This window comes from Cucurbita maxima, unplaced genomic scaffold (assembly GCF_002738345.1).
Source record: "Cucurbita maxima cultivar Rimu unplaced genomic scaffold, Cmax_1.0 Cma_Scf00013, whole genome shotgun sequence".
NCBI classification, from domain to species: Eukaryota; Viridiplantae; Streptophyta; class Magnoliopsida; order Cucurbitales; family Cucurbitaceae; genus Cucurbita; species Cucurbita maxima.
Genome location: NW_019272029.1, coordinates 4848587 through 4861825, shown reverse-complemented (window position 1 = coordinate 4861825; position 13239 = coordinate 4848587). Strand labels below are relative to the sequence as shown.

The 13239-nt window shown below is 40.7% G+C and overlaps 2 protein-coding genes and 1 long non-coding RNA gene across 3 annotated transcripts in view; 2 read left to right on the top strand and 1 right to left on the bottom strand.

The window, feature by feature from the left end:
* LOC111488654 (probable inactive purple acid phosphatase 29) overlaps positions 1-13239 on the top strand; it is a 421893-nt gene that overhangs the window by 342546 nt on the left and 66108 nt on the right. The window lies entirely within an intron of this gene.
* On the bottom strand, positions 6143-6734 carry LOC111488774. Its single transcript, XR_002719259.1, has 2 exons — positions 6509-6734; positions 6143-6430 (listed from the first exon to the last, which is right to left on the bottom strand). It is a non-coding gene; the product is annotated as an uncharacterized LOC111488774 (long non-coding RNA).
* Positions 7965-9596, top strand: LOC111488061 (seed lectin-like). The gene is given in 3 exon segments (XM_023135678.1): positions 7965-8480; positions 8482-8635; positions 8638-9596. Coding segments are annotated over 3 exon segments (1614 nt in total). The 5' UTR covers positions 7965-7979.

Genomic DNA, 13239 nt, shown 5'->3' with positions numbered 1-13239 from the left:
TCATACTAATGATTTACCAAAAAAATCAAATTCTACCATCATCCAATCAAGTTTATCTAAGAAAAGTTAAGTATAGTACTACTAACGTGGAACCTCTTTTATCTACTCATTTTTGTGTGAATTGATTGCAAGATTCACATTATCTAAATTTGTGCAATGCCTCAATAGAAAACACATTTATAATAATTGTGAAAAAAGGAAAGAAAACTCGTTGTGATCGAACAATAACATGTAATGTGAGACAATTGGTTTGTGGTTTGTGGTTCTTGTTACTTCTTGTTCCTTATGTCCCACTGATCTTCTAATGAACAATTGGTTTGTGGTTTAACCAGTAAATTGAATCCCTCTCAGGCCAATGAGAGGATGGGGCCCTTGTTCAGGACCTAGAGTTAGTACTTAAGGGAACTACCTCTCTTCTATCCCTAAAAGTGGGTAGGAGCGAATTTCATCTTGCACCCCACGTCCACAGCCATTCATCCAGTTTTACCCCTGAAATGGGGCGGTTATTGAGTCGGCGAACTCGAGTCACTCACACCCATGCAAAACTAAGGATAATTCCAAATAAACAAGAGTTCATTGTTAGCTTAGGATTAAGATCGAGTTACCTAGGTCATCGAATGAAAAGAAAATCAATCTCAACAATAAACGATATTATAAAGTGAGAGTGATTTTCTTCATGGTTCGATCTTATGCAATACTCATTGCATAGGACGCCCCCACTCACATGTCTCCGCAAGTACAATTTATCACATTGTTTATGTCATATACAAAAGTGGGTCGCATCCATAGTATCCCCAAGATAAGGTACTCAGCTTTATCCTGTACTATAAATCATTTTGACAATATACTTGAACTTGATCTATTCTTATATCTCTGCATAAAGTTCAGAATATTCTTAGTTTATTAGATTTAGATTAATAATCTTAAAATTCACTTTATTCAATAACCATACTTACTAAATAAATATTAATAATAACTTTATTGAAAATAAAATATGTTTTTGTTTACAAACTATGAGTTTTATGATATAAAACCCAACATACTTATAGCAACCTCTTTCTCCTCGAAGTTCGAACTTGTCCATCGGCCAATTTTCACACTACTATATGAGCCAATAATTTTATACACTGCATAAGAAAAATCATTATACACACTATGAGAGTAAAACATGTTCTAATAAACATAATTATACCTCAAAATAAAGCACCAGAAAATACAACATATTCGTTCATGAGTCCTCCAAGTTTGTTCTAAAACTACATGAAAATCAATCTTTAAGTTGGCCCTTTTTTTTTTTTTTTTTTGGAATAATAAGAATCAATACCTAACAAATCAACACCAAAATTTCACCACTTCAGGCGATTAACAATAAAATTCATTCCAATATTTTCAGAGAGCGAATCGTACCTTCTTGGCCCGCTGCGGCCCCCAATCTTCATCTCCAAGAAGTTACCGACAATTGATACCGTCCGATCGACGTGTCATATCGGACTGATGCCCCGCAACACCCAGATTCTAGAGCACAGCAACACCATCCAATATATGAATCTCTCTCTCTCTCCCTCTCTCTCAGTCTCATTCTATGTTTAAACCGATTTTCAGACTTTCCTCTCCATATTTTCATTTCCAATTGAAGTTAGAAAGTAGATTCAAGTAAAAGTGTGTTAGATCGCGGTAGTGTTAGTAATCATGTTTCCTCTGTTTCGATTCTCTTAACTTGCAGATTTCTGCAGAATCACTATTCGAGGACGAAATCGTCTCCAATTAATGTATCATTTCTCTAGATCTAACAATCACACTCACAACTCAGTACAATTCAGAGCAATAATTTGAGAGAATCAAGCAATCACAACAACTAAACTGAAACAACAAAAGTTCAATGTTCAAGAGAATCAAAACTTACAGAGGGAGAAGATACCGATGGAAGAACCACACAGGCAACTCGCCAACTTGGAAGTCTTAGATAGCGGCTTAGAATCACAGAGAAGAGAGAGATCTAAATGATTTATGAAATAAATTAAGGGAAGTGTCCAGATTTGAATAAAGTGAAGTAAATTGAAATAGAATGGAAAAGAGAGGGATGGAGGGAAATGGAGAAGGGTGTAAAGGGGTGTCAGATGTTAAAGAGCCATTCTTAATTTTTAATTTTTAGTTACTCTGTTTTAGTTAACTTTAGTTAAAAGCTTCACAATTGAAGTGAGTGGAATACCTCCTCTTCGCAAGTCACCACTCCTTTCTATTTTCATAATATATTGTTATTTAAATATCCAATTGAATGAAAAATAATATCGGTATTCACGGTCTTTCTCTAGTGTTTTTCCTATTTTTTCTTCTTTAAATGATACTGTTTTTCCTCAGTAGATCTCGCACATGATATATTATTGTGGAGAAGCAAGTCTATCGAAAACCAAGTTGATGAGCTCAATTGGTTAGAACGTCGACCTAACAACGCACATGTCTTAGATTCAAGTAGAAAAAAAATGCAAAGCACGAAAATACACACATTGTGGGGTCCATCCTAGGTAGGCTCGCTTACTCCTCCACGCTGCCGGCACTAAAAGGCACGCGGGAACGAAGGGGATAAGGGGATCAAAAGAGAAGGAGACAACTGATGGCGGGCCAATCTAAAGGTGACAAGAAGCAATGGAAAGGCGCGTGGGAAAGAAGGGGGATCAAAAGAGAAGGAGACGATTGATGGCGGGCCAATCTAAAGGTGACAAGAAGCAGTGGAAAGGCGCGTGGGAAAGAAGGGGATCAAAAGAGAAGGAGACGACCGATGGCGGGCCAATCCAATGTTCGAACGGTGGGAAGGAGGGCCACTTAAGCAAGAATTGCTGGAGCAAGCTTAGGAACAAGGAGAAGGCCCATGTGGCTTGATTCGAGGAGGGAGAGTCAGCTCTTTTCATGGTGAAGGCGTGCGGGAAAGAAGGGAATCAAAAGAAGGAGACGACTGATGGCGAGCCAATCCAGTGCTCGAACTGTGGGAAGGAGGGCCACCTAAGCAAGAATTGCTAAGGCCCATGTGGCTCGATTTGAGGAGGAAGAGCTGGCTCTTTTCATGGTGAGTGCATCAGTCCTACTCGACGTCCCCAATTCTGATTCCAAATCCATAGAGGTAATTGACGATGGCGTAACTGCACTGGTGAGCGTCGAACTCGAGGAACAGCTCTAGCTGGGCGTAACAAAGGCACCAGCTGGGGAGCCAATTCAGTTGAAGGAGGAGTGAGTGTTCGCTCAAATCGGTGAAAGAGGCGAGCAGCAAGAGCACCAAAGATGGGTCCTCGACATAGGGGCAACAAACCATATGATCGGGGCCAGGTTTGCGTTCTTCGAGTTCGACTCGGTGATTCGGGGGACGGTTAAGTTCGGCGACGGCTCCGTCGTCGAGATCGAAGGGTGTGGCAACACCTTGTTCGTCAGCAAGAGAGGCGAGCACCGTGTCACGGTCATGCTTGTCCAAGGCGTGTTGCCCATGGCCGCATGCCCATAACAAGCCAAACCCTTGTCATGTCTTTTCATTCTAGTGTTTTTACTTTTGTAGTTCTAGGGCGAATGACGCCTCAAAAATATCATGTCTAGGTCTGCCAGACATGAAATGCCTCAGAATGTACTATAGGGGGATATGACTAGTTGTCAACTTCTCCCTACCCAAGGTTATATATTATAAGCCGTTGTTCTCTCTCTCTTGCTTGCTTATATAACGTCTCTTTCTAAAATCTCTCTCTGCCCTCGTTTTCTAAAACCTTCTTTTAAAATCGAGCCTAGAGGCTCGATCATACGTCGCTTGGTCATAGGCGACGCAAGAACAAATTAGCTTAGCTCACTTGTCGTTGGAAAGTGAGTGCTGCACAATCGCTAGTCCGCTGCCTTCAAAAGTGCGATTATGTCAAGTGGTATCAGAGCTTTGTTAGCTCCGTGACATAGTAAAGACCGAAAACATGTCAACGACAAAGTCGACACCCAAAGCACAAGTCGACCGGCTTACGCTAATAAAGGAGGAAATGTTGTTCCTCAAAGAAGTCCCTGATACCCTCCGCTTCCTGGAAGCACGGGTGATCGAATTGAGTGGGAAATTCGTAGAAATTGACGCAATGGGCAACCGCCTGGATGGGTTGCCAGTCGCAGAACTGATGTTTCGAGTGACCTCGCTCGAAGAAAGAGTTGCTCCTACGAGCAGCCCAAAACCGTCTGGTAGTCTGGATAGCTCTGTCGCGCACAAAGAGAGACGTGGCGAAGAGTTCGACGTGCTACAAAATACAATGATAGTTCTACGTTCTTTACTTTGTGAGCATGCCTATCCTAACCAAAGGATAGATTAGAACTCGTTTTTTTTTTTTTTAAATGGTCCTAACAACCACGTGCTGCATTTAAATTTTGTCCTCTCTACCAAGGTCCAAAGCGACTTGTTCTCTATTAGGTGATCCATCAATAGGAATATCCTGCACCCCATATCTCTTTAGTGACATTAAGCGCATATCATGCTTTTGGAAGTCCATAACTGAAACTTAGGTCGTGAAGATTCCAACCAACCTTGAAGCTATGTCCTCCATAGCTTCACTCTCAATGTTGGTGAATCTTATTTCTCGACCTCCAACTTAACCAAACTCACTTTATGATGTTAGATAAAACCTGGGTTTTTTCAGTTTTTCCTTATTTAGATTCACACGATTTCAGAATACCTCCGTTTGACCATGTGACAAAACACGTCGAATGGATCACCAAAGTTTTAGACCGCAATTTTGTAGGGAGTGACACAGATTTAGTTGGTCACTCTCAAGCCACTCTCAAGCCATTTTTAGGATAGTTTATATTTAAATATGAAATCTGTTCAGAATATTGAACAACCTGATTTTGAACGCAGTCAAAATTTCAGCCATTCTATCTCTTTTATTTTACGCATTTTATTTTTCTTCCAACAACCTCCCGTCGACGATTTCCTCTCACCGAATGTCTCTGGCTGATTATCGAAAAATAACAAGTGGTATCAGAGCCAAGTTGAAGCCATCGATGTATATCCCGAGTTATCGTTGAGCGAGTGATCAGGGAGACAACGACTGTTGTCGTTTAGTATCCAATATTGACAAAGTCCAACTATAATGAATGGATCTTGTTGATGCGCGTCAACTTACAGGTGCAAGGGTTATGACATGTTGTCGAGCCAGAGGAAGATGCTGGCATCTCTCTCCACCAAGCGCACCGCGCAATCGGCCTATGAGGGAATCAAATTTTGTCGGGTCGGGTGTTGTACAGCGAGTGCGGAAATCTAACATCGAGCAGCTGCGGAAGGAGCTCTCGGAGATCCACTTTAAGGACGACGAATCCATCGATGATTTTTCAATGCGGATCACGTGGCTCGCCAATAGCATCACCACACACGGTGGCAGCATTAGCGAGACAGAAATCGTGAAGAAGATGCTGCAGGTCGCGATACTCCTCACTGAGAAGGGGAATGGCTTGCACGTCTAAAGCTCTGTGACAACACCGGCGAGAGCAACGGGTCCTCCTCCAGCCGCAAAGACGGTAAGAAGCCATGGATGTCCCACGGGCGCACGCGCGGGAAAGATGGGAATCAAAAGAAGGAGTCTCCGTGACAACACCAGCGAGAGCAACGGGTCCTCCTCCAGCCGCAAAGACGGTAAGAAGCCATGGATGTCCCACGGGCGCACGAGCGGGAAAGATGGGAATCAAAGGAAGGAGTCGACCAATGGCAGACCGATCTCTGCTCGAACTGTGGGAAGAGAGGACACCCGAGTAGGAATTGCTGGAGCAAGCTTAGGAACAAGGAGAAGGCCGAAAAGACCAATGTGGCTCAATCCGAGGAGGACGAGCCAGCTCTCTTCATGGTAAGTGCATGTGTCCCCATTGTCTATTCCAAATCCACGGAGATGGATCCTAGAAAGAGTTCAGATCGACCGTTTCACACGCGCTCACGCGCCAGCTGTGTGCTGACCAGGCGCGTGGACGTGCGTCAGTTGTAGGCTGAACACGCGCCTACCACACGCGGCAGCTCTGCGCAGTCGCAGGTTGGCCAGTTCGGCTCGGCTTTGCAGGCGACACGTGTCGTCGCCTCGCTGGAGATGCGTTGCTTCAGCTGACGATCGATGCGTGTCTCGCGTCTGTCACGCCGCCGGCCGACCTTCTCTTTTCTTTTTTTTTTCTTTTTCTTCTGTCTTCTGAAATCCGTAACACAGTCCCCTTTTCCGATTTTCATATCTTTCAATCCGTAGATCGGATCGGTATGATTTCTTCGGCAAAGTTCTAGATCGTGTCACAGGCTACGTCCTAGTATTTTTTGTAATTTTTTTGCTTGACTACAGGTCGAGTTAAGAGCGTCGGAAGTTCGCTCACCGTTCTTGGACGATTCTTGGGTTTCTGCCTTCGGATTGTAGTTTCAGCCAAACTTCTTCAAAGATCCTGTATAGAGTTGTTCCTAAATGAATATATCAAGGTTTCAGATCTTGTTTCACAAAGGAAAATCGTAGATTTGAGAAAACGTTCAAGATCTTACCTCGTGGGTTTTTCTGATTTCTTGATGGAAAATGGGACTCCGGCCACCCACATTCTCTTTTCCCTTCCAAGAAGGGCTCCTTACATCATGATCTTGACCGGAGTAGGTAGTTTTCGGTGAGTCTTCCGGCCGTTCATTCTTCCTCCTCTCTCTAGGTTCTCTCTAACCCCTTTCTCTCACTATTTTTCTTGCCGGACTCTAGATAGGGTTTCATTTGGACCCCTTCAGTGGTTAGAGGGCTCTCGACTTCTCCTTCTTTGTTATTACAGGAAAAGAAAAAAAAAAAACTCAAATTGTTCTAAACTTTTCAAAAAAGAGAAAAAAGAAAAAAGAAAAAGTGTTTTCTATATTAACCCCCAACAATATAAGTTTGTTTTATACATAATTCCAAAAGGAAATAATCTTATGCCATCTTATAATTAATAATATTATTTGTATTAGTGGTATGATCTTAAATTCTACGTAAGATGCTACAGCAATAAAGACCAACAATGTCACGAACCAAGTGTTTGGGTTCCTTTCTAAAGAATCAAATTTTAATTTGAAAATAAAATTAAGAAAAATCAAAATTGTACTAACATTATTGATGAATCGTTGTATATAAATGTCTTTAAATACACAATCTAACAAACAATAATTGAGGATTTGTGGGGTAAAATTTAAAAACAATAAGTATATGCATTTTTTAAATTTCCAAATTAATTTTTGTTTTTTAAATTTGAGAGAATCAATGTTTATTCATTTAATAACGATAATAATTTTAAATTTGAAAAACTAAATAATAAATAATAATAAATTCAAAGCATTATTAAATAAATGAGTCATGTATTTTGATATGATTTTGATATGATGATGTATATGCTATTGCTGACCTGAGATGGATGACGATATGATACATTATGATAATATCTCATGTTATGATGATGTGCATGCATGAATGTCATGTTGCAATAAAGAGTTCTCTGATGCATAACCCTAAGTTATGTTATAAATGTATGAAAGCATATGCATGCATCTTACCTAGGGTAATATGTGAGGAATGTGGGGCATGTTGTGTCACATGAGTGATTAAGATGAAAAGTATTAGAGATCTCATGCATATTGTATGTTCATTTACATCTGGATACTTACCCTTTTATGATGAGTACGTACTCATCACTATGATGATGATGATAACTATCATGCTTGGCATGATATATGATGACCATTGTACCTCCCGACTTTCGACTACAGCCAACTAGCCCGACTATGAAGGCCAAGGGGGTATGCGAGCCCACCTAGTGGACCTACGTTCACACGTGTGAGTCGTGTATAGGAAAATACTATGCATCCAATTTTGGAGGTCACCTCAGAGATTGGTTTTAAATGTAGGAAAGTACTACACATCCAATTCTTTGTCGAGAAAAACAAAATTGTTCGGGTATAAAAGGCACCAAATAGATGCCTTCCTTGTACAACAAATTGAAACAATATGAGATCCTTAGCGCTTTACATCCTGGATTTTCTTTGTGTTGCTACTCCTAACATTGAAGGCAACCACCTGTGTTTCTCATCCTCAGATTCAGACGTCCATTCTTACAAAAACTTCATCCAACAATTACGACAATATTTCACCATAAACACTTCTATACTCTACGATATACCCATCTTGAAACACTCTGTGCCTCCTTCTCAACGCTTCCTCACCATCAACCTCGACAATCCCTATGGGGAAGACATCTTTGTAGCGGTAGACGTGCTAACTCTTAGACCGGTCGGGTACCGCTCAAACGACACCTCCTATGTCTTTTTCGATGCCCCCCGGGTAGCTTTTGAGACCGTCTTCCCCTCCACTTGTCGGGTTCTATTGGGTTTCAATAGCGACTTTGAATCCATAGAGAACGCTGCTGCTACTTCCAGACTCGACACGCTCCTTGGGTTAGCTCCGTTCGAGTCGGCCGTCTCCGACTTGTTTCATTACCGTCAAGACTTGGTCCCTGTCTCGTTCCTTGTCATCATTCAAATTTTTTTTAGAAGCAACCAAATTCAAATTCATTGAGCAAAGTGTTGTTAATAGCTTGAAGAATGGCGTACCCTTCAAACCTACCCTCGCAATTCTTAGTTTACAAGATAATTGGGCCAAGCTTTCGTGCAAATCCAAGCATCTTCTTCACTACAAGGACTATTTAGAGAGCCCATTGAGCTTTACGATTCAAATCACAGAATCATCCAAGTGGATAGCATATATTATCCAATTATAATTCCTAACATGGCTTTGCAGCTATACCAATGCAATATTGGTACAAATTTTATAAGGATGCCTAGCGTTGGAGGTGACCCATGCTACGTTCAAACACGAACTGCACGCATTAGTGGGCTAGAGGGGTTTTGCGTTGAAGCAGACAATAAGGGTTGGAGTGATGGCAATCCGGTCATTTTGTCCCCATGTGGAGAGCAATTAACACAAAGATGGAGTTTTCAAAGCGATGGGAGAATTGGGTATTCGGGAAAGTGCTTGAGCTTTAATCTCTCCAGCTATGTGGTTACTTACAATTGTAGTGAGGGTGCAGCAGGCAGCATTAGATGGAAAGTGTCAGTGGAGGGGATGATCAGCAACCCCAACTCTGACCTTGTGTTGACAGCCAACGCATCAAGGAGAAGCGCCATGCTGACGGCGGAGCCCAACGCAAAGACACTTGGGCAGAGTTGGAGAGTGGGAAATTACGTTTGGCCAATTGTAGGTTCCATTATAGGGTTGGAAGAGACGTGTTTGGAGTCGATGGATAACAACGCAAAGGTTTGGTTGGAGAAGTGTGTGGAGCAGAAGGCAGAGCAATATTGGGCGCTTTACAGTGATGGAAGTATAAGAGTAAATAGTAGCCGTAATTTCTGCGTGTCGGCAGCTTCAGATTCCCCAGGGGGCCTTATTACCATCACTAAATGCAATGGATCATCAAAGCAACGCTGGGCTTTCATGGCGGATGCCACAATCTTGAACCCCAAATCTGGGTTGGTCATGGAGGTTGAAGGCTCTCAAGTTTCCCGAAGCAAAATTATTTTATACCCCATAAAGGGTCGTTCTAGCCAACAATGGACTTTATTCTACTAAGTTTTGCGCTTATCCACACATGAAGTTAATGCATCTACTCCTCTACGTGAGTACGTACATTATTGTAAAGATTTAATAAGGCGTGGATTCTCTCTTAATCATCTTGGTTTATGTATTATATATTTCGTGTTATATATTTCTCGTGGAGAGTATTATTATCAAATGTTTGGTTGCTCAAGCTATACATGAAATATAATAGTCTAGAATATTTGCTTAAACCAACTCACATAAATGGTGGTGAAAGTTATCTATTTATAATTATTTACGGAATCAAATAAATTACAAATGAAATGGAAATATCATTAAATGGATACACTATATAAATATCATATATTACCTATAATAAATTGTCAAATATGATACCTATGTTAAAATGTAATGGAAAGCTAAATATGTACCAAGATATTTGTTTATAATAAAGGTTAAATATGATATATGATAAACCATAATTGCTAAATATCTTCAACTCCAGTAACGGTAGGTAGTCTACTAGAGTTGAGCAATGTGAAGAGTATCACCATAACCTACACTTCCCTTTCTGCTCCGATACCGTACCGTCGAGATAGAGCTCCGGTACAAAGATTCTTGAGCCAGGCAGATCCGAATAGGGAAGTGTGACAGGTGCCCCAACATAGTAGTGATAGCTAAGGGTCTTTTGAACCGGACTCTTGGGTCGTAGAAACCCGTCCCTGAGCGGGGGAACGTGGAACCACGTAGGATGACTTAGTAGTTGTTCGGCACACCGAGGATAGCAACCCCCGATTTTATGGATGTATGGTTTCGTGGGAGGTTTGTTAGCTAACTTCCACGGATGATGTTCAAGCAGAGTTACTTATTTAGATCCAGGCATACGATCCTCTCAGATTTACTTGTGAGGTCGCGCCTCACCTCAGGACACTGATCATTCCATTGCATAAGATGGACAAGCCTCCTAAGATATAGAAAAGAGAGTTGTAGCATGATTCGCACTCACTAGAACTCAAGAGATAAGACCGTAGATACCTACTAAGATAAGGATGCGAAAAGAGTCTACAAAGTAGATTGCTTACTGAGTATATTTTTATACTCACCCCTTTTTCCCTTTTTTTTCAGGTACCATTCGATACAGGGAGGTGTTCGAGAGTTGCACTGTCACAGAGGGGTGTCGTTACGGAGCTTCCGTCAATTTTCATATTTAGAGTCTTTTGTAGTTCATTTTATATTTGTATTTACCCTTTGTTTTGTAACATTTGACTTTTATTTTTTATTTAATTTTGGAAACATTGACTTCCTTTACTTGTTTTAAATTTTAGGGATTTTTTTCTTCTATTTAATTTTCTTTAAAATTTTATTTATTTTCAATATCGTCTTCTTAGTTACAATTCGGTTTTTCGAAATTTCGAAAATTGGGTAGGACATTGATAAACAGCATAAACCTCAAAAATCCTATGCTTAGAATTTGAACCAAGATTCAGAATAAAGATTTGGTCATAATGGCCCCAAGGATTCTCCTGTGTCTCCCGCTACATAGACTAAAGCTAGGCATCGCACAAAGTGAGGCATTCCACCGGGGTGAGATAAAAATATATGATCATGATGTACCATGTAAGAAGTTTAGAGTGGTACCTAGCTGTCTGAGTGTCGTAATAAGCTTAGGGTCTTAGTTGTGCATTAAAAAAAAATAGCCTACTTCAAAACTCAATACCGCTCAGAACGCAAGTGAAAATGCGCTGGTTATGCAAAATTTGGCTCCCAACCATCGAGTTAGGGCATTCCCCCACCCCAATGCCAAAAAATAATTTTTTCGCTACCGAGCGAAAAACCGCTCCATTTCAAAACCGCCTTAGAATGCAAGCGATAACGCGCCGGTTTCACAAAATTCGGCAACCAGCCATTGAGTTGGGGCATTCCCCACCCCAATGCCAAGAAATAATTTTTAGCTACTGAGTGAAAAAACCGCTCCATTTCAAAACTCAAAACCGCCCTAGAATGCAAGCGAAAACGCGACAGTTTCGCAAAATTGGGCTCCCAACCATCGAGTTGGGGCATTCCCCACCCCAATGCCAAGAAATAATTTTTTCGCTACTGAGCGAAAAAACCGCTCCATTTAAAAACTCAAAACCGCCCTAGAACGCAAGCGAAAACACAACGGCTTCGCAAAATTAGGCTCCCAACCATCGAGTTGGGGCATTCTCCACCCCAATGCCAAGAAATAATTTTTTCGCTACCAAGCGAAAAAACGGCTTCATTTCAAAACTCAAAATCGCCCTAGAATGCAAGCGAAAACGGGTGTGTTTTTTTCACATGTACGCAAAAAAATATTTCTCGACATTTTGGTGGGGAAGGCCTGAACTTGATGGTTGGAGGTTGAATTTAGTGCACCGGCACGTTTTCGCTTGCGTTCTAGGGTGGTTCCGAAATGCCGCGTCTTTTTCGTACGCATGCAAAAAAACATTTCTCGGCATTTTGGTGGGGAAGGCTCCAACTCGTTGGTTGGGGGTTGAATTCGCGCACCGATGCGTTTTCACTTGCGTTCTATGGCGGTTCCTAAAAGCTGCTTTTTTTTTCGCACGCACACAAAGAAATATTTATTGGAATTTTGGTGGGGAAAGGCCCCAACTCAACTCGATGGTTGGGTGCTTAATTTCTCACACCGGTGCGTTTTTTCCTTTCGTTAAAGGGCGGTTTCGAAAAGCCACGTTTTTTTCCGCACGCACGCACGCAAAAAAATATTGCTCGGCATTTCGGTGGGAAATTCCCCAACTCAATGGTTGAGGACTGAATTTTACGCACCGACGCGTTTTCGCTTGCATTCTAGGCAGTTCCATATAGCCTAAACCCTAGTTAAGGCGTGAAATGTAGGTCGTATGTAGTTGAATAGAGCCCGACCCTTAGACTTCCTTGGTCGAGAGTTTCCACGGACGTACTTCTATTCTCCGACTCGCAAACCCATCATCACTATCAACCAAAATCACAAGTATCATCGAACCTTCAAAATTCTAATCCCCCTTCTTTTCTCTTTCGTCCCCTCTTTAATGCCATGGTCTGCCACTCAGGAACTATTCCGACTTGTTGCAATTACCATGCACATACCAAACCGTCTTTCGTCATAATTTGAATTATGAATATTTGTAATTTGTAATAAAAATTTGAATAACATGAAATTACTTGAGAAATGAGATTCAACAAATTATTATTATTAAAGGGAAAAAGAACGAAAAAAAGAAAATTGTTGGAGTGTTGGTTTGTTTAGAACTATTGATTTAAAATTGTGTATCTTAAGTACGAGTGAGACTTGTTAAAAGTAAAATTAGATTGCATTATAACCAATCGAAGGATCTTATATTTTGTGATAAAACTCGTACTATTATTGATATTATAGAGAGCAGGTGTAAAATAGACATTATTTTTTATTTTGTGAGCTCTAACATCAATTAGTCGATATTTTCATAAGTTATTAAATTAAGAAATTTTTTGTAAAATAATTATCAAGCTGATTGCATCTTAAATTTTATAATTCTATGTCATTCTTAATTTAGGTTCTTAGTTTAAAGGGAATCACTATGCCATTCTTAATAATATATATATAGAGAGAAAAATTAAGTTGATTATTACAAATTGTTCGTAACTACAAAAAAAAAAAAAAAAAAAAGTTAGATTAAAA